This window comes from Denticeps clupeoides, chromosome 2, assembly GCF_900700375.1.
Source record: "Denticeps clupeoides chromosome 2, fDenClu1.1, whole genome shotgun sequence".
Taxonomy (NCBI): Eukaryota; Metazoa; Chordata; class Actinopteri; order Clupeiformes; family Denticipitidae; genus Denticeps; species Denticeps clupeoides.
The window spans coordinates 5395690-5418290 of NC_041708.1; the positions used below are offsets into that span (position 1 = coordinate 5395690).

The 22601-nt window shown below is 43.6% G+C and overlaps 1 protein-coding gene across 10 annotated transcripts in view; it reads left to right on the forward strand.

The window, feature by feature from the left end:
* pcdh15b (protocadherin-related 15b) overlaps positions 1–22601 on the forward strand; it is a 209906-nt gene that overhangs the window by 160874 nt on the left and 26431 nt on the right. For all 10 annotated transcript variants that reach the window (XM_028964715.1, XM_028964706.1, XM_028964695.1 and 7 more), the window contains 3 exons: positions 332–448; positions 8801–8941; positions 9794–9906. In XM_028964715.1, the coding sequence (XP_028820548.1) occupies positions 332–448; positions 8801–8941; positions 9794–9906 (371 nt within the window). The remainder of the gene's footprint in view (positions 1–331; positions 449–8800; positions 8942–9793; positions 9907–22601) is intronic.

Consider the following 22601-nt stretch of genomic DNA (forward strand, 5'->3'; position numbering starts at 1 on the left):
TGAGCGAGAGAATTAAAAAAACATTCAGCTCCCTTGATATTGACTGGCTGCCTGGAATCTTTCACATCTAACATTCTCTGAAGTAAAAATAAAAAAAAAACTCCCAGCATGTTCTGCGACGACACGCTCTTAATGCGGCTCGTGATCTGTTATTGAGTATGTGCCACTCTGCCGTGGCGCCAATGCCAGAGTGTTAATGGGGTCTCTGCTGCCACCCCCCCCCCCGTTTACAGCTCGCAGGAAAACAAAGAAAGAAAATAAGCAAAGGCGTTCTTCTCATATGTACATTTAATATAGAAATATTTTACATTGTTTTTGTTCTTTTTCTCAGGACATGAACGACTACCCACCCGTGTTCACTCAGCGTCTTTACCATGGTATGGTGGCACCGAATGCTATTAAAGGCACTGTCGTCACCACGGTGAAGGCGGACGACTCGGACCCCCCGGTGAGTACAATGAGGCGCCAAACAAACAAACAAACAGATGTCTTCTGCCGCTCATTACGGTATGTTTCATGTATCATGGGGGCGGGGTGTGAGTTTCACCCTCGTAGGAAACGCAGCGACTCTTATAATTACACGCCTCAGCAGATGGCAAGCCGTTCGTGCTCCAATAATTATATAACGCTTTCCATTTATAAATGGACCCCCCCCCTGATTTTGTGTGCGGCAGTGTTCATTTTGCAAGGTATTTTTACTTATGTGATGCCTGGGTTGGCCAGGTGCCGCCCATTCACACGTGTGCTGGGTCCTAATCACCCACAGGTCATGCCTGTTATGTAGGGGTGATTTGAACCCTTTATACTCCGATGCCCCCGTGTTATGTTCAGCATTTGTGTTTATGTGTTTCTTGCCATCAAGACTGTTTCATATTAAGTATTCACAGTTCGTTGTCACAGCCATAGAACTACAATTATGGAAGTAAAATATGTCCACATGGGTAGTAGCCAAAGTCATATTTTTGACAGAACTGCAGTACTGACAGGCGAAACTCATGAGAGACGGTGCGTACTGGTCTTATTTGCAAAAAGGTGATTGGACAAAATTAAAGGGTCACAGAGAATTGACGGGGCATTTGTGGTAACAGTTATTTCAGTTCTTTATTTATTCAGGCCTTTATTTGTATTGCATTTGATCCTTTGTTCCAAGAGAAACTCAGCTTTATGCTAATTTTTTTAATTGTGTGTGACTCCATTATCCAATCAACATGGCAGGCTTTACCCAATGAGTCAATGACCGCTTCCCGACATCTTCAGGAAACAGACATATTGTTGAACTGGGAATGCCCATAAACTCCCAAATGAGGAAAGAGCGGCTAGCTACTGTTATTGTCTCATTTTGCTCCATGAAATGTAGCCTCCACCACGTCAGCTGGGGGATCTGGTCATGTCTCGGCCATCTTTACATCATGGAAGCTGTACATTAACCGGACCCCATGGGAAGCTTTTGAGGGTTCTCTTGCACTGCTCTCTGGCCCGGAGGAACGTTAACGGCGCTTCGGTGACGCACACGAGCGTCACCATCCGTGAATGATGACTTCTGCCACTATGACTACCAACTCTGGTGTAGGCAAATCCCGTAATGACATTTAGCCTGTGTCAATGGCCAGCCACACAATGGTGCCTATTGGCAGCAGGCCTGTAGGTAAGTGTCCCAGGGTGACTGCTTTCTAAATCACGGGCTGACGGCCTGTCAGAAGAAGCAGATATAATGCTCTGTTCCTTTTTTTTTTTTTTTAAAGCATGCTCCTCTGAGTATTGGCAGTCATTACTGTGGAGCAGCAGGGCTTTATTCAGTTAGAAAGGGAGGTGGTTTTGAATGTCGTGCCTCTGTCAGAGCTCGACTCGGCTGGACTGGAACTGTGTGGTTGTGCTCCATTGGGAGAAGACGTCTGGGAGATGGGGGAAGGAAGGAGGAGTGAGGTGAGGTGGGAAGTGAAGAAATCGACACGAGATAGACAGAAAGAAAAGGTGAAAGAACAGAAGAAAGAGCAGGAGATGGAGGACGGCGAGGTGGAGACGGAGAGAAAGTCTGTCCTGATTGTTCCCTAGAGGACTGTGTGACCCACTGACAGCTCTGTGTGTGTGTGTGTGTGTGTGTGTGTGTATGCTTCAAGCTGCCAGCAGTTGGGAGCTTGAGTCACAGGTGGGCACACACACATATTCACACTAACACACTCCTTGCATCTTTGGAGCAGATATATATCCGATCCTTGCTGATAGCCTCAGAGCTGCAGTTCATTATATTGCATGGATGTTAAATATAACTTGTCCACAAAAAATGATGCAATGTGGCTTTCACCACATCAATATGTATCACCTATATTTTATATACTATTTAATGAGAGCTGTACATATCGGTCTTTTGCCAGTACTGGGCCATTTTACAAGAAAAATTAAATAAACATTAACATTTTGGTCCATATTTTCCTGGTGCTATACGAGGCATTCTTCTTTATCACAGTTTTAGAGGCAATAATAACATTTCCTGGGTTATACAAGCAATTTACAAAGTAAAAGTAAAATTATGTAAATGAAGTTACAGATTTATGTATTTATGCATTCTTCATAGTATGTCCTCCTGAGTTTTGTGTTTTCTGTCTTGTCTATTCCCTGGTTGTGTTCACTCGTAATTATTGGTATTAATGTATCCTTGCTTTGTCCTGTCCTTGTTCTGTCATTCCTTGTTTTTACTGGTGATTCATGTCTAGTGTCTCTGTGAGGACCCCCATGCCTGTTCAATTAATTAAAAATCATGTGTGTTTGTAAGTCGTTCATTTGCGTCCTCTCTCCTTCCCACCATGTGTGTCTCCAGGGGGACTGTCCATTGTCCCTGTAACTATGGATTGTAAGTCGCTCTGGAAAAGGGCGTCTAATAAATACAGTAAATGTAAATTCTTATGTGTATATATTTTCTGGATGTTTTTTTAGATTCCGTCTCTCATAGTTGAGGAGTACCTACAGTGAAAACGACAGATCTCTCCACTCTTTGTAAGTGGGAAAAATAGTATATCAAATATTTTTCCCCACTGTATCTACTTAGACTTGATACTTTTTGGATCCTTATTTATAGATTGTTGGAGGAAAATATTGACTGGGTAATTTTATACTGTCTGGAAATTTTGACATTATGAGCAACGCCATCCAGCCTAAATATTTATTTCTTTTAAGCCCCGGCTGTTTACCTAATTACACATGCACCCCTGTGAGCCACTCAATGCACCTGATGTGCTTTATTTAAAGCTTTTTTTAACAAGTGGTGCTCAACATTCAGCCCCTGACATCAGTTCCAGGCTGCATCGAGAGTCTTTGAGGAGAATTCAAATTGGAAGCATTTTGGAGAAGCCAAGTCTGTGTTTTTTTTTATTTTTTTAACGTAAACATGTGTATCCCAAGTTGACAAATTCCCTCAAACTGCCAAGCAGGGACATTTGAATGAGTGGGGCTTGGCGGGAAGAAACATAGCGGCAACACCATCCGCCGTGCCCTCTATCACCCCACCCACCTCACACTCGCTTTCAATTAATGCCCAGTGTTGTCCAAACCCATCACTGTCATCAGACGCCGGGGACTGTTTCCACTCCAATTGCTCCTCTGGTGTCTAACTGCGGGACACAGTAGGTGAACAGGATGAGACCCATCGATTGGATGTGACTTCGAGATCTTTAGAGCAGTTAAGGCGCAGTCTCGCTGAATTCCACTGACTGAATTCCACATTAGGACCCACAATGCATCAGCGTCATCGACTTTATTGAAGGGACAGACGTGGTTGGAGACAAGTCTGGAAAGGATTTTGGATGTCTGTTTCACTATTAAGAAAAAACATGGGAATCGCAGTGTGACTTGTCTGATTTATCAGGGTTAGCTTGTACAAAATTACATGTACTCATTCCACATTACATTCATAATACATAAATATTACAGCACAGCTGTATACTGTATGTGTTTGCAAATGTATTTTAAATGTATTCTAAATACATTTGGGACCGGCACCAAGAAATACACGGTCACATGCTTCTCCAATAAAATGATTTACAATGTATATGTGTAACTGCTACTATTGACCAGATACACCAACATAATTTGCTTTGCTTCGAGTTCTCCGCAAACTTTTCAAGGGCAAGGCATGTAGTTGAGGATGTCTCTAAAGACCCATCGATGGTTTTCTACTCTCATCTGAAAGGATCTGAAGTCAGAACACACATTTGGGAAGTCAAATGCATGATTTTTTATTTTTTTTTACTCATGTTTACTTGCTCACAGCAGCTTTTTTTTCCTGCCTTTAAGACGTACTGTGTTAAAAGCTGTTACAAGCTTTTTGGGAGGATACTCAGTTACTTACAAAATGGCAAATAGTATCTAGATTATTTCTTATAAACGATTATTGTTTTTTAAATTAATAGTATTTTTCAATCGATTTATCTGGAAGGACGCCTTTAAGCCTGGCTCCTTTAAACATTTTAAGTGTTTAAATCACGAAGAGCAGCAGGAGCTGCCATTTTAATGTCCTGCCAGTGCTAATGGCCCCCATGCGTCGGGGTCAGGAGGATGCTGTAGCTATCATAGAGGTCCTGCGTGATGAAGTGTTATGGCTCCCATCACACTGTACCATCGCGAATGGGCCCATTTGAAGTTTCGCTCGTTCCGTTTTAATGTATGCAAGGACCCCCGCATTACGACGGAGAACTGCAGGCGGTAATGAACGCGAGGTAATCACACACTGCTAGGCCGTCGGTATCAAGAGTTCAATTAGCTCTCTAATTTTCCATCTTGCCTAATAATGTTTTCAATGTGATATGCAATTAACGGTATCCTATAAACAAGCGGCGTAATAATCTTTCATTCACTGGAGTGGCGAAAAAAGGAAAAACAGCCCTGAGGGAAAGCTTCCCCGCTTTTACTGGCTCTGATTTGTACTCCTGATTAGTTGCTTGGTCGCAGAACATTAAAAAGGCGAGTGTGTGTGTGTGTGTGTGTGTGTGTGTGTGTCTGTGTTTATGAGTGGCAGGCTACCTGCTGGATCTCAGCATGCACGCGCTGAGCGCTATGGATCTGCATTCGTTTGTGTTCATCTTTCATTTGTTGTAGTTTCATGTGCCTGTGTGTGTGTGTGTGTGTGTGTGTGTGTGTGTGTGTGTGTGTGTGTGTGTGTGTGTGCATGCTTAAATGTAGCTTGTGGCGATGAATAAAAGAGCACAATTATTGCTGATTACTAATGCTGGGTATGTTTCTGTAGCACAATAATCAGGGGAGGCATTGTTTGGTCCCGGAGTCCAGGTTTTGTTTTTTAGAACTGTACATTTTGTAATCTACTTCCTAATTCGGTTCTTCCTCATGATCTTCCTCATGATCAACTTTATTTAAAACATACCTGTTTTAAATAAAGTTCACAGGATTCATGTCACACAATGTGGTTTGTAACAGAGATTTGTACCAGAGACTTCTGTAGATGTCATCAGGCAACAAGTCGACCCAAACTGCATCACCACAACTGCTCTTTTCTTGGTGTATTCAACACATGCACACATTAATACACATTTACATTTATCGGACGTCCTTATCCAGAGCGATTTACAATCAGTAGTTAAAGGGACAGTCCCTCTGGAGACACTCAGGGTTAAGTGTCTTGCTCAAGGACACCTTCTGTTTTGTCTCTAGCTTAGTGGCCCTTCCTTCATGTATTAGGCATCAGGTCCCAAAAGTGACACAATAAATAAATGTCTAAGTTTTAACCCATGTCTAGAGCAGTGTGGGTGGAAGAGCACTGAGCGGAGGCAGTTTCATTGTATCATCTCCTTCCTCCAGTCCTCCCACGTCCATTCACTCATTTCATTTGGCTGTCCAATGTATAATCACTTACTAATCATTTTTTCTGGAAACAGCACGAGAACGCATATTCTAGTGAGGACAATTCAGCAACCCAGGGAGGGGGGCAACTGCAATCGGCAATCTGAAACTTTTTCAAAGAATACATGTTTAGGCATACGAAGAATCAAATTGTGTGTGTTATAGCTGTTCTCCACATTTATTCCCTTTTACCCTGCAATCTGTTTGGTTGTTCTTTAAATCACAAATGTTCCACATTTCATTTCAATATTGCAAATGTAGAAATCCTTTGTTTCCAGAGGCTTTTGTCCCAAGTGGCGTGCTTGCGCCATGTCAGTGATCTGTGTTTATTGTACTAATCTGCCAGCCATCCACTCTCCCTGTGGGGAGGGACCTACCGCTGGCTTCCAGCACAGCCGTGGCTTATTAGACGAACACGCTCGCAAATTTGTGTACATGAAGCACGCGCCGCTAATCCCCTGTTAATGAGAAGCTTTGCTGTGTTGGGCCAGAAATCCTTGCTGACTAATCCAGGTATGTTCTTGCTGTTTATTTGGCTTTAGTTTGATGGATGGCGTATTAGATTCAGCAGGGCCTAGTCATTGCGACCTGAGCAAATCGATGGACCGGACCAATTATGGTCAGTTCATACTATTCATTTATTTAAGCAAACAAACAAAGAATTCGGGAAAAAACGGCCAAAAATTGATTTTTGTATAGATGTCCTATACAGGCATATTTGCCTGGACGCCTGGCCATTACATCAACAGGGACTTCAATGGCATTCGGATTGAAATTCATAAACTTTGATTTGGATTTGCTCTGCTGATAGCAGATATTACAGCTTATGCTCTTCTTGGAAGTTTTTCCATGAGGTTTTGGATGGTTTTGGATGGGATTTGAACCCTTTCAGGTTGTCTATGTCTATATGGGTGTTAGTAGCCTAGTGGGTAACACACTCGCCTATGAACCAGAAGACCCAGGTTCAAAATCCCACTTACTACCATTGTGTCCCTGAGCAAGACACTTAACCCTAAGTTGCTCCAGGGGGGGACTGTCCCTGTAAATACTGATTGTAATTCGCTCTGGATAAGGGCGTTTAGGTAAATGAACCTAAACGTTTGAATGGTAGCATATGAATGTATCTGTTTTTGAGTTCTTTTTTGTCTTTGTTTTTGCCTTAGATCCCTGTGCTTTATGAGAGTGGCCATTTCATATCAGTAATCAGATATCTCACAATGCTTATGAGTTTCTTATTCATAAGACCCATAACTATCTTTTATTCATCCAACCCTGCCCTGCGGCAGCCCCTTTTCAAAAGCAAGGGACAATATGAAGGGACAATCTGTGTTGCTGGGCATCCCAACAAAGTGGAAGGAAAACAAACAAGAGCGACTCATTAAACTAAAAGTGAAGGAATTGACTCTTTCTTGTGTCTGCAATTACACCGTCTGTAATTATGAAAGCTCAAGAAGGCTGTTTGAAGGGTTTCTTTCTGTTGTCATCGTAATTGGATAAAGAAGTGTGTCTTTGGGGGAACAAAGAATGACTGGGTGCTCCCACAGACTAGGCGGAATGAGCTGAATTAAATAACTTGGCGAGTCTTAAGTATTTACTCATACCCCGCTGACAGGAACCTTGCTGTTCCTTTAAATCTGCTGAAACCCGTCGGCATGGCGTTCCACGCCTGGCATCCAGAGATAGGTTCGCCGTACATCTCTCCGCAAGTAGCCCGACTGCGTTTTGCCCGCAGGACCTGAGAAGAAGCATATGCCATTAGGGCCCAGTGTTTCACATGTGAAAGCAGACGGACTTGTATACGGAGGCGTCACCGGGGTGGTTCTCGCCACCGGCACGGTCTCACGCCTCACTACGCCATTCGGAAAAGTTCAGAGGCAGACTTGGGGGTCATGACCTCCCGCTTCTCTTTTCTCCCTGGAAGGAACGGCAGCAGGTTAGCATCTTGAAGACGCACCCCGCTGAGCAGCTGCTAACCTCTGGAGCCCGGTAAAAACCGGCGGCGTCCAGCCCATCAGTAGGACAGAACATCTGCTTAGTGCAGTGATTTACAAAAGCTTGTGCCACGTCATGGAGTCAGGGAAGGTGATTAAGTCTGACCTGATTACTTTTTTTTTTATTGACTGATTTACAATTTGCATATACAGATTTATAGACATTATAGACTTCATTTGAAGAAGTCAGATTTTAATTTACCCAGTGTGGTCTATCTAAACTTTTCATGCATTAATGAGCAAATATATATTTTTCTGTTTTTATTGCCATTGAATGAATCTATAAGGAACACTTTATATCATCTGTTTTTTTCAAAGCTTGGGTTTATGTAGAATGTTCCTGAACGTCTGTTCTTTAATAGTGAGTTACTCCTAAACTAATAATCATTTAGTTACACTTCAATCGTATAGTGCAGATTTTCAGAATTGTTTGAGATGTCATGACTTCAGGTTCAGAATGTGGAGGCTGGAAGGTGAATGTTCTTTTCAATTAAGACAGTTAAGGTTTGGTTTCTAAAAAAGGAAAATGTGTATCTGTTAGCATTCCAAGAGAAAGATTAATATTTGAGAAGATTAATATCTAATCACTGCATCCAGATGCTTGGTCGTTGACAGCATACAGAATATTTACTGCCTGTGCATATGAACTATCTGGAAATCGGTTGACATTATCATTTTTGCGGATTGATTTTAAATGTGATGAATTTTGCCACTTTGAGTTATAAGCCAGTGTGTTTAATCACTTTGCAACAATCTCCACAAAATCTGTCTTTTTTTTTTTTTTTTGCTGTGGCATCCTGCACATTGGCACTGCTCTTTTAAACTTACTGTGTGATTGAGAGATGACATATCTGACCGTGCTCAGATGGATATGCCACTGGAGAGTAGGATTTCCCTAATCCTGGTCCAGTTCCCTGTTTATTACAAGAATAATGTGTTTTGGTTTTTTTTTTTTCTTCCAGAACACGGCGGCCAGTCGCGTCCACTATGAAGTAGATCAGGAGCAGTTCCCGTACAGCGCCAGCATCTTTGACGTGGACAAGAACTCTGGGAGCGTGGTGACCAGAGTAAATCTGAACGAGGAGCCCAATACTAAGTTCAGTGTGAGTACCACCTCTCCAAAGAGTCACGATGAAGATGCCACAGAGCTGAAATGCATGGTTATTTGTTTATATTACAACAATATCCATAATAAGACTAATTTGCAGAAAAATTGGTCTAATTTGAAGGAAGGTTGCAGTGGTTGGACAAAGTTGCAAAGGTTTTGGTTAAAGTTGTAGTTATAACAAAATTGCTAAATCCAGCGATGAAGGGAAGGGCATCATTTTCGTTTACCTTGTTAATCCGACTCCATGAATTATAAGTAATGTATTTAACTCATCTGATGTTACCTGGACATACAGAGGCATGGCACAATATAAGTTACAGGAATGAACAGTTTCTAATTTATTAACACAGGTAGATCATGTAAATTCTGTATGAAAATGTTGCAGAAAAACCCAAAATAAAGGAAAGTAGAAAGAGAGAGGAAAAGAGAGAAAGCTCCAGAGCCATGAAGAGAACCTCTTTACTATATATATACACTGCGTTTCACTTGCAAAAAAAGGTTGCCGAAGACCAAACAGAACATCCACTCCCCACAAGACCTCCCGTCATGGCAGCTCAGGCCATTTTTTTGCCCTTTGGCACCCTGCTGATATTTGATTGTAAGCGGAAGGTCAGCTTGGAGACTAATTAAAACCTGGAATTCCCTATTTTACGAAGCACAGCTTATCGTTTTGCATGTAATTCATGTTTCTGCTGCTTTGGCGTATTTTGGCACACAGTACTGATGACTGCAGACAAGAGCTTGGCCGGGAACCCTTAAATTTGTGCGCATGTGGTGTCCACCTTCCACTCACATTTTCTGCTGTGTACTAACATTGATTTTTTTTTTCCTTCCTTTTCCCATGTAGCTGGTTATTATTGCCTATGATGACGGGGACCCTGTGAAGCAAAATAAGACCCTTGTTGAAATCACCGTCCTGCAGCCCTCAGTAATACCGGTTTTCACACTGGAGGAATACAGGTAAATGGGCATTTTTCACCACGTTTCCCTGCCAGTGCTCTGCAGATGCTGGGCTTTTTGTGAATAGCCCCGTTTCGGTTTTAAACGGTGCCCACACACAGCCGATAACTCGCGGACCGGTGAAATATGAAGCTTTCCGTGTGTGTGTGTGTGTGTGTGTGTGCCACAGTTGACCTCAGTAGGTGAGGTTGGCTTGTATTTTATTTTGATGAAGGTTTAATTTGTGCTCTGCCCGCAGCCTGCACTCCGAATTTTAAACAGTCGCGCGGAGATGCTAAGGTGTCGGAGAAGGAGGTGCGCTGAATTATTTCCCCGCAAGCTGGAAGCCAACGCAGGACTGTCAGAGAGACTCTTTATGGGTTTATTTAAGGTTTATGAATATATATAATAGCTGTAAGCACCGTATGCTGATGCAAATGCGGCGCATTGTTTTTTTTCTCAAGGGCGAGGTGCAGCGTTTTGGAATACATGATTTGCCTTTTATTAAATTACATGTTTAATATATGTGACACCAGGGGTAATCAATTCAATTGTCAAGGCTTTTTGCAGCAAATAAGCACTGAAACTAACTCTGGCTCTGGCGCAATAATTGCCATTTATTCATTTAAATGAAGAATAGGAGAAAGTAACCCAGTTCATGTTTTTTTTTTTCACTTTTTACTGGAGTCATTTTTTTTGTTTTGTCTTGAGACTGGCCGGCATCTATTTTTAAAAGTCCAATTGTGCAGCTTTTAGGCACTTCTTCCTAAGTATAAATGCAAGTGAAAGTTTTTTTTTTTTTTTGCTGAAATAAATAGACATTCCTCCAAGATGCCCGCAAGGCTGCGTTGCACAAAATGTGTTGCAATGCACTCTGTAAAAAATCTGCCGGCTGATCAGCTATACAGATGGGGAGCCGGAATTAATGGCATGTCCTACAAAGACTCTGAAGGTCATAGTTTATGGTGGTGATGTGGCAAAGAAGGGATTATCAGAGCTTGTTGGAAGCTGTCGTAGTGCCCGTGGTTCATTGCGGCTTTTCGACTGCATTAACCTGCTTCTGTATATGCGTCTCTCGGGGGTCCTCTCCCAGGGACGTGCTTTTATTTTAGCCTAACGCATCAGGTACCAAGTCCTAGTTACCTTGCATCTTGAAAGGTTTCCACCTCTAATGTAGTTCTGACTTCCAAGGTTTCTTGGAAACCGAGGTCGCCAGCCTTATAGTGACGTAAGCAGACCATGCATTTAACAAATCAGGGAAAACTTTTCTTTCTTTTTGCTTTTTAAAGGTTAAATAAAAACCTTGTTCCTCAGTCACATTTAAACAGACCTGAGCCCAATGCTGTTGTCTGTTGCCACTAATTCCAAGTCCCAAACTCCATAGGAATACAGGTAAGATCCTGGAGGTTGGATATGGGCTGACTCTGTTGGCGTTTGAAGGGTGGTAGTAGGCTAGAGGTTGACTTGTCCCTGACCCAGTTCACCCCAGGAGGTCCGTCCCTGTAATAAATAATGGAAAGGAAGTGCAGCTAATATCACTCGAACCTGTCATCTTCTTCATCTCCATTCTCTCCAGGAGAGAAATGGATGCAGTATGTGGCTTAGCGTTTCAGCAAGAGGCCCCATAATCAGAAGGTTGCTGGTTCGACTCCCGGTCATCCAAGGTGCCACTGAGGTGCCACTGAGCAAAGCACCAGCTCCCCGGGTGCCCACTGCAAAGTGTCATCCTCACCATCACACATAGAATAGTAAACCTCATATCTGGATTGACAAGACATGAATCATTACTTATTGGCATGATGAGGAAGAGGGAAACATGAAACCAAATCTCGTAGTCCCCCGCCCCACCTTGCAGATGTCTGACTCGCAGAAGACCTTCAGAAGTTCCTGGAGCCGCTAATAACATTTGAATATTGAGATTTGTCTTGACAGGGCGTTGTTGCTGCTCATTTACCCCCATCCCCGCCAAACTGCCGCACAGCGTGGAAGTTATTAGGGACCTTTTGGTCACCTCTTGATGTTTTCTGTTACCATCTGTGAATTCTGTGTTGCTGGAATTGGGTACATTTGGATGGAACAGTTTTAGACAGATCTGTTCATCTAGCATAAAGCTGTAAGATTTTGGGGTTTCTCTGCTGTGCACAGATATAACCTACATTACATCAGTTGGGATTAATTACCCTTCGTAATGAATTAATTCATTAATTATTTCATTACTCAATTGCTATTTGAGTCTATGAATTTACAAGAGCAGGAACTCTTGGAAGAGAGGAGTTCTTGTGGTTCTCAGAGAGTCCATGAAACATGGCTGGGAGGTTTTGTAACATTCTGCTAATAAACCGTATTGATCCAAAAAAGTCAGACAAAATTTTTCCCTTTAAAATATATCACAAATGGTTGTCATTTTAGATTTGTTGTCTAGACAAAACAATAGATAGAGATATAATGGCAGATGGCACCACATGTAAAATTTGCAACAAGTTATTTTATTACTCTTGAAGAAAGGGGATGATCCTATAGTCAGGGTTTTGTTATAGTCACACCAATATGGTATAATATTAATGTTAATGGGTTCCTTAAAAGTGTGACTAAAAAGATGCATTACAAAAAAGCTGACCAGAAAAGTGTGCTGTAGACCCCCTCTAGGCAACACTACATAAACTCAGAACTGTTCGTTTTACTGATTCCACCTCCTGTCATTTCAATAACTCTACATTGTTCACATAATTAGTAGGGTTTATACTTGTCTCAGAATTCTCAGATTTACCTGTTTGAAATGAGCAAAAAAAGAACTTTCAGGTCTTATATTCAAATTTCTTCACATATTCTTCACGTTTTAATTATCAGCTGGTCAAGGAAACACATTCTATCAATCAATCAATCAATCAATCAATCAGTCAATCTTTATTTATATGGCGCTTTATGTAGTGTACATTGTCATAAAGCTCCTAACAAATAGAACAGTGCTCAGGTCCCCAGGTGAGCCAGAGGCAGCAGTGGCAAGCAAAAACTCCCACTAATAGGAAGAAAACCTTGAGAGGAACCAAGACTCAGCAGGGTCAGCACTTTACATGTTCAATGAAATACATCCAAAAAAGTATGGCACGGTGGAGAGGATGGTGACATGAGGATAGAGAAAAGAGAAGAGCAGCAAGAACCCTGGCTGCAGAGTTTTGGACGAGCCGATGCTTTTTTTCAAGGGAGCGGTAGAGCAACCAGCAAACAGAGAGTCACGGTAATTCTACTGGTCCGCGTTTTTGACCAGTCTTAATAAATTGCTCGCTGGATGCCCGTTGTTATCACTGTAATACAGGAGACATCCCATCACCGCTACAGATTAGTACACAGTTTCTCTGCCAAGGACAAGAAAGAAATATTGTTATTCCTTCTTCAAAAAAAGACAAATATTCATAAGCACAGTCCGGTCAGCGTGGAGAACCCCTAAATCACCTCTTCTCTGTGCTCCTCTAACCCCATCCAGGAGGCTGTTAGGCTTCCGCAGTCATTCATTTGAGCCATCAGGCACTGGCAAATACGTGGCAACAGTAACTATGCAGGCAGGGCGCCCTGAAAAGGTCATCCCCGCATATTGAATGGCAAAAACAAAGCCCACATGCACTACATGCTTGATAGTCTACTCATATTGGCGGCATTTCCAAGGCGAGCAGGGCGAGAGGGCGAAAGATAAATGGTGAGCAAGTTAATGGGAATGATGAAATGCTGCATATTACAAAAAGCATATACAGTAATAGCCTATGAGCAAATGCTTTTTTTAAAGGAAAGAGGCATCCCTTGTCTTCAACTCTCACGCTGGTTTACCAAAATCTGCAGCTTGTGCATTTTACGTGCACTTTGTCTCAGGAAAGAGAGAAAAAAAAAAAAGACACTTAATGAAGCCTGGGTGAGTTTCATTAAATCTCCGGCACAGCACCTTGCTACTTCTGAGTTTGTCATTTTGACGATCACAGCAATCACTGTCTCATTTCCTGCTTACCTCTCTGGATGTTACCGTTCACTCTCCCCCCAACATCTTATCCAGTACAGGACATGAATAAACATGAGCGAAATTTATCTTCCAAAGCAAGATGGTAGAAATGTAAGTGCTTTCGCATTGCGCATGGGGCATTTGATTGTGGCTTTGAAGTGAGTTGTTTGTTTCCCTGTGGACTCGAGGACACTTTGAAGTGGAATATATATTTTCTGCCTCATTTTGGAGCAATATTGAAATGAGATTAAAATGTTTCATGTCACCTGTCCATAATAAACTAAAGGGATAACTAATGAAATATGCGTTGTCTGCTGGCATCCATATATATGTGTGTGTGTGTGTGTGTGTGTGTGTGTGTTTCACATTGTTTTTTTTCTGCTTAATGCAGCTCTGTCTAGTGGTGCTTACTTATATAACGCTTAATACATTTACGTTTACATTTACGGCATTTATCAGACGCCCTTATCCAGAGCGACTTACAGTCAGTAGTTACAGGGACAGTAACCTGGAGCAACTTAGGGTGAAGTGTCTTGCTCAGGGACACAATGGTAGTAAGCGGGATTTGATCCTGGGTCTTCTGGTTCATAGGCGAGTGTGTTACCCACTAGGCTACTACCATACTAATGCAGCGTTTGCAACATAGAACAAGACTTTCAGCAAATAATTTATTTTGATTTGTTGCTATTTGCTATAATAATCAGTCATCAGGATACACATACAGTAATAGGTGTATAATTATAGATGATTTCCATCTGTAGTTTTAGGGTTTGTCATATATCATGTGTATAAATCATATTTCAACCACTTGAGAATGCAAGGCTCCGACTTGCTTTGATTTTTTTTTCTTTTCTTTAAGTCGCAGCAAAGATTTTTTTCCCCGTCTCAATAATTTGGGTAATCCAATTCAGATCTGAGATAACTACTGCCTGTTTCTATCAGCGATTACACGATAAAAATCAAATTAAAGCAGAGAACAGAGAGGCTGTGCATCAGTAACACGTTGCGCCGCCGTATGCTAAGGAGGAAATATTACCTTTGCTGTCATAAAATCTAGATAATATGCAGGAGCTGGTAATTGGATGGTTTTAGATAGGTAATTAAGATGATGGCTTTCCGTGGTTAGACTTGATGCGTTGTTTTGATTCGTGTAGACTGTTGTGTCCAGCCTATAAGGCTGTATTTAAGCTCATCTGATGTTACCTGGACATACAGATGCATGGCACAATAGAAGTTACAAGAATGAACAGTTTCTAATTGATTGACTCAGGTAGGTTACTGTTGCAGTTCCATGTAAATTTTGAATGTAAAAATTGTGCCAATGTTACAGAGAAACGCAAAATACAAGAAAAAGAGAGGGATAGAGGAAGCCTGGCCCAGGAGAGACAGGGGGAGAGAGAAATGCCCAGAAGCCAGGGGGAGAAGAAGAGTGCGGCCCATGAGAAACTCTTTTATATTCTCTATTTGACTCCCAAAAAAGTTGCCAAGTTGCTTTGATGTCGCTGACAGGAAAGACACTGGTCATCCATGCCCAACAGTGGTGGGGCAGTGGTGGCCTAGCGGGTAAGGAAACGGACCCATAATCGGAACCCCGAATCGCCAAGGTGCCACTGAGCAAAGCACCGTCCCCCCCACCGCTCCCCGGGCGCCTGTCATGGCTGCCCACTGCTCACCAAGGGTGATGGTTAAAAGCAGAGGACACATTTCACTGTGCTGAGGTGTGTCACATCACTTTCACTTCAAAACTTTCCCGTCATGGCACCTCAGGCCGTTTGATGGCTTTCGGCACCTCTTGCTTGGTGGAGGCCGCAGTTCGACAAAATCACAAAATGGCACGAACCTGGAATTTCCCATCTTACATCTCAATCGTTACAGCTTAACGTGAACCTTCCGTTCTTCATCCGTGGAGCCCACATGTGTCCAGCTTCATCTGTTTCCCACAGAGCGGTTGGTTTTTTTTGGCCAAATTGAGTGTCAGTGTTCCAGAAAGAGACGACCGGCCCCGCCTGACTCAGCCAAAATAAAACGCTTTTGATCTGCACCCCTCTGAGGGTTTATTTTGAGATGATACAGAATGTTCCTCATTGTACAAGCCCTGTGTGGGTCGGGTTGTCCCCAGCAACGGCTCTCCCCTCGTCCAGAGTGTCTATCCCCACTTTTATTTATTCTGCTTTTGTTTATTTAAATGTCTGTCTCCAGCGTCACGCTTTCATGTGAAGCGAAGCGACGCTTTGTTTAAATGTCATTTGTCACAGGCTGGCACGTTCTGAAGCAGTCATGTCTAATTAGCCCCGCCACGGCGTTGCAATGCTCATCGAGCCTCTTCCCCTCCCTACTCCTGCCTGGCTGTAATTAGGGGACCGGGACACCCCCTCCTCGCGGGTGGCACCTGTTGCATTAGCACGCCGCCGCCTCGGTCTACCAGCGAGGGGTCAGGCTAACAAACATGTCATTAGCGTAGCAGCAATCCGGTTGCCCAAGGTGGGAGGGAAAGGCGGCGGCGCGCTAATGAACGTACGCGAGGGGAGAGAATTAAGACGTTAGCGATGCGGGTGCCGGAGCTGAAAGCGTTTAAGTTGAAATTACATGTTGTTCACAGTGAATCAGTTGCTGGAACAGAATAGCAGCGGCGGCGGGGGGGGCGGTTTGGGCCAAACCGCCTTTGTGTTAATGGCGTCTGGGATTGTTAATTGTCTGGAGTTTGGAGAATGTTATTTCAGGGAGAAGTTTTCCTCAGGGATGCTTTCGAAGAGGCCGCAGGAATGGGAGGGGCTGTAGAGTTTAAATCTGGATTCACCTCGTGCGAAATGAATGAGAGAGAGCGGTACAACGTTAAAAAAATGAAATGACACTGACCCTATTTCTTTGGTGTTGAGGTCAAGATTAGGGATTCGGACCGGATTCGACCGTGTTTGTCATGTGCTATTAGGATTCCTGGTTGGTCGTTAATAATAATAATAATAAAGTGAAGTGATTGTCATATGTGATACACAGCAGCACAGCACACGGTGCACACAGTGAAATTTGTCCTCTGTATTTAACTCATCACCCTAAGTGAGCAGTGGGCAGCCATGACAGGCGCCCGGGGAGCAGTGTGTGGGGACGGTGCTTTGCTCAGTGGCACCTTGGAGGCTCGGGATTCGATCCGGCAACCTTCTGATGACGGGTCCGCTTCCTTAACCGCTAGGCCACCACTGCCCCCGTTGTTTGGTGATGTTTCCCCTGTCGTGTGTTCCATGCAATAAACCCCAGACCTCCTTCCTCGCCGCGTCCAGCCGTTGTGACATGACGACCCGACCAGATTTGGTTTTGCCGTGGTTCGCCGGGAGGACGCCGGACAGCCCCCTCGTCCCAGGCCAGTGTTGCCTTCATGTGTGGCTTCTGAAGGTCCCGGCGCGCCCCATGTGGTCGAGGATGCCTGCTCGCATTCTGTGTAGTTGAGGACGCCAGCGTTAGGGCCGAGGAGCAGTGGCGTGCCAGAGACTGACCGGAGCAGCAGGCCTTTCGTGTTTGTCCCGTGTTATTATATTGTTTTTGCCTGTGTATGATTGTATAAAGCTGCCCTCTTCGTTTCTATTCGCCTTCGGGTCGCTGTTTGGTGATGTTCTCCCTGCTGTGTGCTCCATCCAATAAACCCCAATCTTGTGAAGTCATGCCTATGCATGCCCCTTCCTTGCTATGGCCAGCCATCGTGACAGGGTCACCAGTGACCACCCTTAACAATATCTTTAAATATCTCATGTGGTTTAAAACATTGAACTGTGTAACAAAGTTGTGGTACTAAAATTTTATTCAGCAGGTACTCAGTTCATTTTAGTATTTACCAAATGAAGAAATAAAACCATTTTATTTCTTATTTAGCACAAAAATGTCTCAATGGGCTTTGACAGGCGCTTGAAGTTGACGCCATCCAAACTTAGACATTTTCTCAACACAATGCAAGGAACTCTGCTAAAAAAAAAAAGAGAGACAAAAATGAGAAAAAAAAAATGGGAAGGAGTGAGTCCAAAAGGGACCCCCTTCCCGGGTAGAGTGGGCATGCAATAGGTGTCAGAGCTGGGTTGGTAATAATGGTGCACTGAAGACAGGATCTGTCTATGTTGGAAGACACTGCACAGTGCAGAGTCGGTTTCAACTTGTCCAGTGTCATGGTCCACAGTGTATGTCCACTATGATGACATTGGTACAGTTTGACATGGAGTGACCCTCTGCTTGTCACGTCCATGCGGGCATGACGCGGCAAGTGAACGGAGAGGAGGACGAAGAGTGACGAGGAATGACGAGGAATGGAGGACGCTTTCACCTGACATCACGGAACAGGGGTTTAATGGTGAATCACAGGACAGGGAAGACATCGAGACGTAGACACTGGTGAACACGGAACATAACGTTAAAGACCTGACAGCGGACAGAAACGAACAGGGCAGCTTTAAACATTTGACACAGGTGAAAACGATTAGGGAACATTACACAGGACAACAATGAAACTCCGGTCCGGATCCTGGACCGGAGTAACCCCCATTTTGGACCGGATCCTGACACTGCTACATCTCAACTGTCCCGTCTCAGAAAGAGACACATGTTAAATTAGGGCGGGTGGGACTGAGAAATTGTGGTAGAATTCCAGGATTCATTTTGAGTGCAGCATCACACACCCACAGAATCTTGACCCACTTCACTTTGCTTATCGGCCGAACATCGATGCCCTTTCGTCTGCCTTTCACTCAACCCTACTCCATCTTCAGTGGAATTAGAGCATAAATTGAGGCATACCTCTAGTGTACTGATTAGACGGTATCCAGAATGCAAGTGCCACCAAATGTTCACTGAAAAGTTGGATTTTTTTGTCGGATGTAAGGCAATCAAAGCGTGAGAAGAACCGAACACCTCGATCCGAACCCAGGAGCCACTGAGTGGTTCAAAAGTTCTCATGCTGCACACGCGGCGTTATTAATAATCTGAATATCTGTCCTCCAGTACTGAAATGCCAGGGCCCGCCAGATTTTATTAACTTCTGTCAAATATGTCTTTCCTGCGCCTCGTACTGAGACAGACCGTGTGAGTCACAAAGAGCCCATAAACCATTAACAACATTGCGGAGGAAGTGCTTTCAATGTCATCCCCTCACACAATACATCACTCAGCGTTCAAGTCAAACGGCCTCAATTGTTTTGCTGCAGTTGCAATCTACTGTTTTTTGGGGTTTTTTTTTAAACCAAGACAACCCGTTTATTCAGTGCCAGAACTTTGCTGTAAAATTGCAGAATTACAAATGACTATTGTTCACCATTAGACTCCTTACTTAAAATTAGCATGCAATCTCTCTAGCAGTATTCCTTCAGGAAGCTGCATGTTGGATGCCAACATAAATGCCACATGATCAAGCGCCCGGGTGAGAGAGAGAGAGAGAGAGAGAGAGAGAGAGAGATATTGATTAGTATGCCACCATTGTGCTTTTCCCCGTGACATCAGCCGGTTCCGCTCATTTACAGGCCGTGGCGAATTTGCTGGATAATGCCTAATCATCCCAGAGGGTTAGCGTTAAATCCAGGAATGTCTCAATTGCATAGTGGTGCTAATCTCCCACCTCTTACAAGGAGCCCGTATTTAATATTCAACATGTTTTAAATCATATATCGGCAGTATCGGTTAATCCCGATTCAGCACACTCGTTATGTTGATAAAAGACGTGTTGTCAGGCCAGAAACGCACTGAAATCCAGGGGAAATTTCGAACGCACAGATCATTCCATCTCAGCCGCTCATGCATGTTCCCTGCCGCCATATTTAGATGCTTGTTTGTATGCCTGCCGTTATTAGCATTATGCCATTTTACCGCCACATAGTCGCATTTTGAACATGGAAACATAATCCTCGTCCGTCTTTGCTTGGCAATTTTCCCATCGACTTGCCCGACCTACAGAAAGTGATGACACGATACCCATTCTTGTGCAAAGAGGTGTTGAAACCGGTTTAGCATCGTGCTAATGCAGACAAAGGGGGTGGGGTTGGGGAACGGAATTGATTTGAATTGTTCTTTGCGAATGAACTTGGGAGTTATAACACTATTGCCGTTCAACCCTTGCTACCATAAATAATGCATGGCGCATTAATGCATTCTGGCTGAATGTAAATTGTTTTTGAACGGCTGAAGATGTTTAGCGCCAAGTTCACGAGGAACGAGGTTTGACCTTTAACTCTTGTTTGGAAAGGACAGGCACAGTATGACACCTGACTGACAGTAATGCTGATCCCAAATAGTTTGAAAAGGTTAACGCCTTATCTTCAAGCAAATGCTTTAAAATATTCCTCAGGCATTTTCACGAAACCAAAAAATACTTCTCAGACAATAGTTGTATGTCTTTGAGTAAGTGTGGCTGTGCATTTTCTCCACAATCCCGGTCTTAATGACTAGCATGCTCTTCTGGTGGGAAATTGCTTGCAACTCCTGTTATCTGGTTCCCAAATCAATACACATTGGAGTGGAAAAGAGTGTTTCTTCAAATATTAGTAGCTTCGTGTTTTCTGAGGATTCAGGGGCGTTGATTTGTTCCACTGATGAGAAGGACACTCTGTCAGACGCAGTGCTTGTTTAAGGCTGTTGTGTTTGTTAGCCCACTTGGGTAGAAATGATTCACTTGCTTGCACCCGATGATCTGGATTAGTCCTCGCGTTCCCCGTGAGAGCTGGACTTTTGTAGGGCCGCGTACGCCGGAGGTAGGACGGAGCTTGGAAGGATTAACATCCGTGCGGTTATTGCAAAAGCCCGGCCCAGCCCAGGTGATTGCGGTGCCGGCAAGCAGGTAATGGCGTTGAGACAGAGGTAGCCCTGACACTGGCAGTGGCTCTGCGGACCTCATTAGTGCCTCACACACACGGCCCGCCTGCTCTTCTGGAGCCCCTAAGCAGGGCGCGGTGGGGGGTGGATGGTGGACCGGGTGGAGATGAGAGACTCTGTTCAAACACACCTAGCAAGAGTGTGTGTGAGTGAATCCTGTTTGTATGTCTCTTGGTGCTTGATAGTTAGCAAGTAAGCAACCTATTTAAAAAAAAACGTCTAGTGAGCAGGAACATTGTGAAATCACTGATGAAGCGAAGTGATTGTCATTGTGATACACAGCAGCACAGCACACGGTGCACACAGTGAAATGTGTCCTCTGTATTTAACCATCACCCTTGGTGAGCACCTCAATGGCACCTTGGTGGATCGGGATTCGAACCGGCAACCTTCTGATTATGGGGCCGCTTCCTTAAGCGCTAGGCCGCCACTGCCACTAGCTAATTAAACGTCTAAACGAGGCTCACAGATACAGATGTAGGTAAAGAGGAAGACGGGATAATTCTGTCATTTGTCATTCCTACCTTGCCGTTCCTTGCATTATACAGATGGTGGGTACTGCAAATACTGCGGTCTTTCGGAAGATCCTCTTGGTCTTGGTCACACCTCTTTTTTGAATTTGGATGCTTTGCCCTCTCAGTTCACAGCAAGAGCCCGACCGACAGCTGCGTCCTCGAGACGCTTCCTCCACTCTTCTGCAGCTTCATTGTGAATGCACTCCATGAACTCTGCATGCTGACTTTCACATTCATCTCCCCCACCTCACACGGAATGTTTTGGAAAAGCTGTACGAAACAATTGATCTTGGGCACATCACGAAACAGCCCAGAGAGGGTCATTCGAAGTTCTGCAGCTGTAGGAAATAAAACATCGGCGAACAGGTCTCTCTAAATAATTGCGACGCGTCCTTGGTGGTTTAGGCCGGTGAGGCCAGACCACTCTCTTTTTGTGCAGGCTGCGGCATTTATCTCACCCAATAACTGATATTTCAGTCAGTAATTAATGTCCTACTTGGACACAAAACAGCAATGCTGTCATCATTATTGCTATATGCATTCACCCAGCAGCTGTCAAGCACTCATCACAAAAATCAAAGTGTAACTTAATTGAACTCATAACTTCTCTTCTGCAAAGGCGTAAGGACAACACTGTTGTGTGCCAAAAAAGAAAAAAATAGATTCATTTTGTGCAATGAATTGACAAAAAGTGGTGGAGAGAAGGAGAGAAACCAAAATGTATAAACTTCTGTATTAAAAAATAATACAAAGGCAACACTACGCAGTGATTCTATGCCAATGCATCTGCTGTCTGAATAATGGCTCAGTCCAAAAGATTCATGTCACTACCCAACACTGGTTAAAAGTCTATTAGTTGTCTTCAAAAGACCTAATGAGTAACTGTGGTACAGAGTATTCCATGCCAGGCCATATACACACATTTTGCCATAAGGCATCCTAGATCTGAATGAATTTAATATTCTTATTAAATGCTTTGTTCTTTACATAGTTGAATGTGCTGACAATAAAATCACACAAAAATTACCAATGGAAATGAAATTTATCAACACTTTATCATAACACTTTAACAACACTTTTATCAATGGATGTCTGGATTTGGAGTCAGAGTGAAAGTGAAATGATTGTCATAGTGAAACACTGCAGCACAGAACACGGTGCACGCAACAAAATGTTAACCATCACCCTTGGTGAGCAGTGGGCAGCCATAAAAGGCAACCGGGGAGCAGTGTGTGGGGACGGTGCTTTTCTCACCTTGGCGGTTCGGGATTTGAACTGGTAACCTTCTGATTACGGGGCCGCTTCCTTAACCGCTAGGCCACCACTGCCCGTTAATGTCCTTAAATCCAATCAGAATGAGGCTCAGTAGTGTGTGCGGC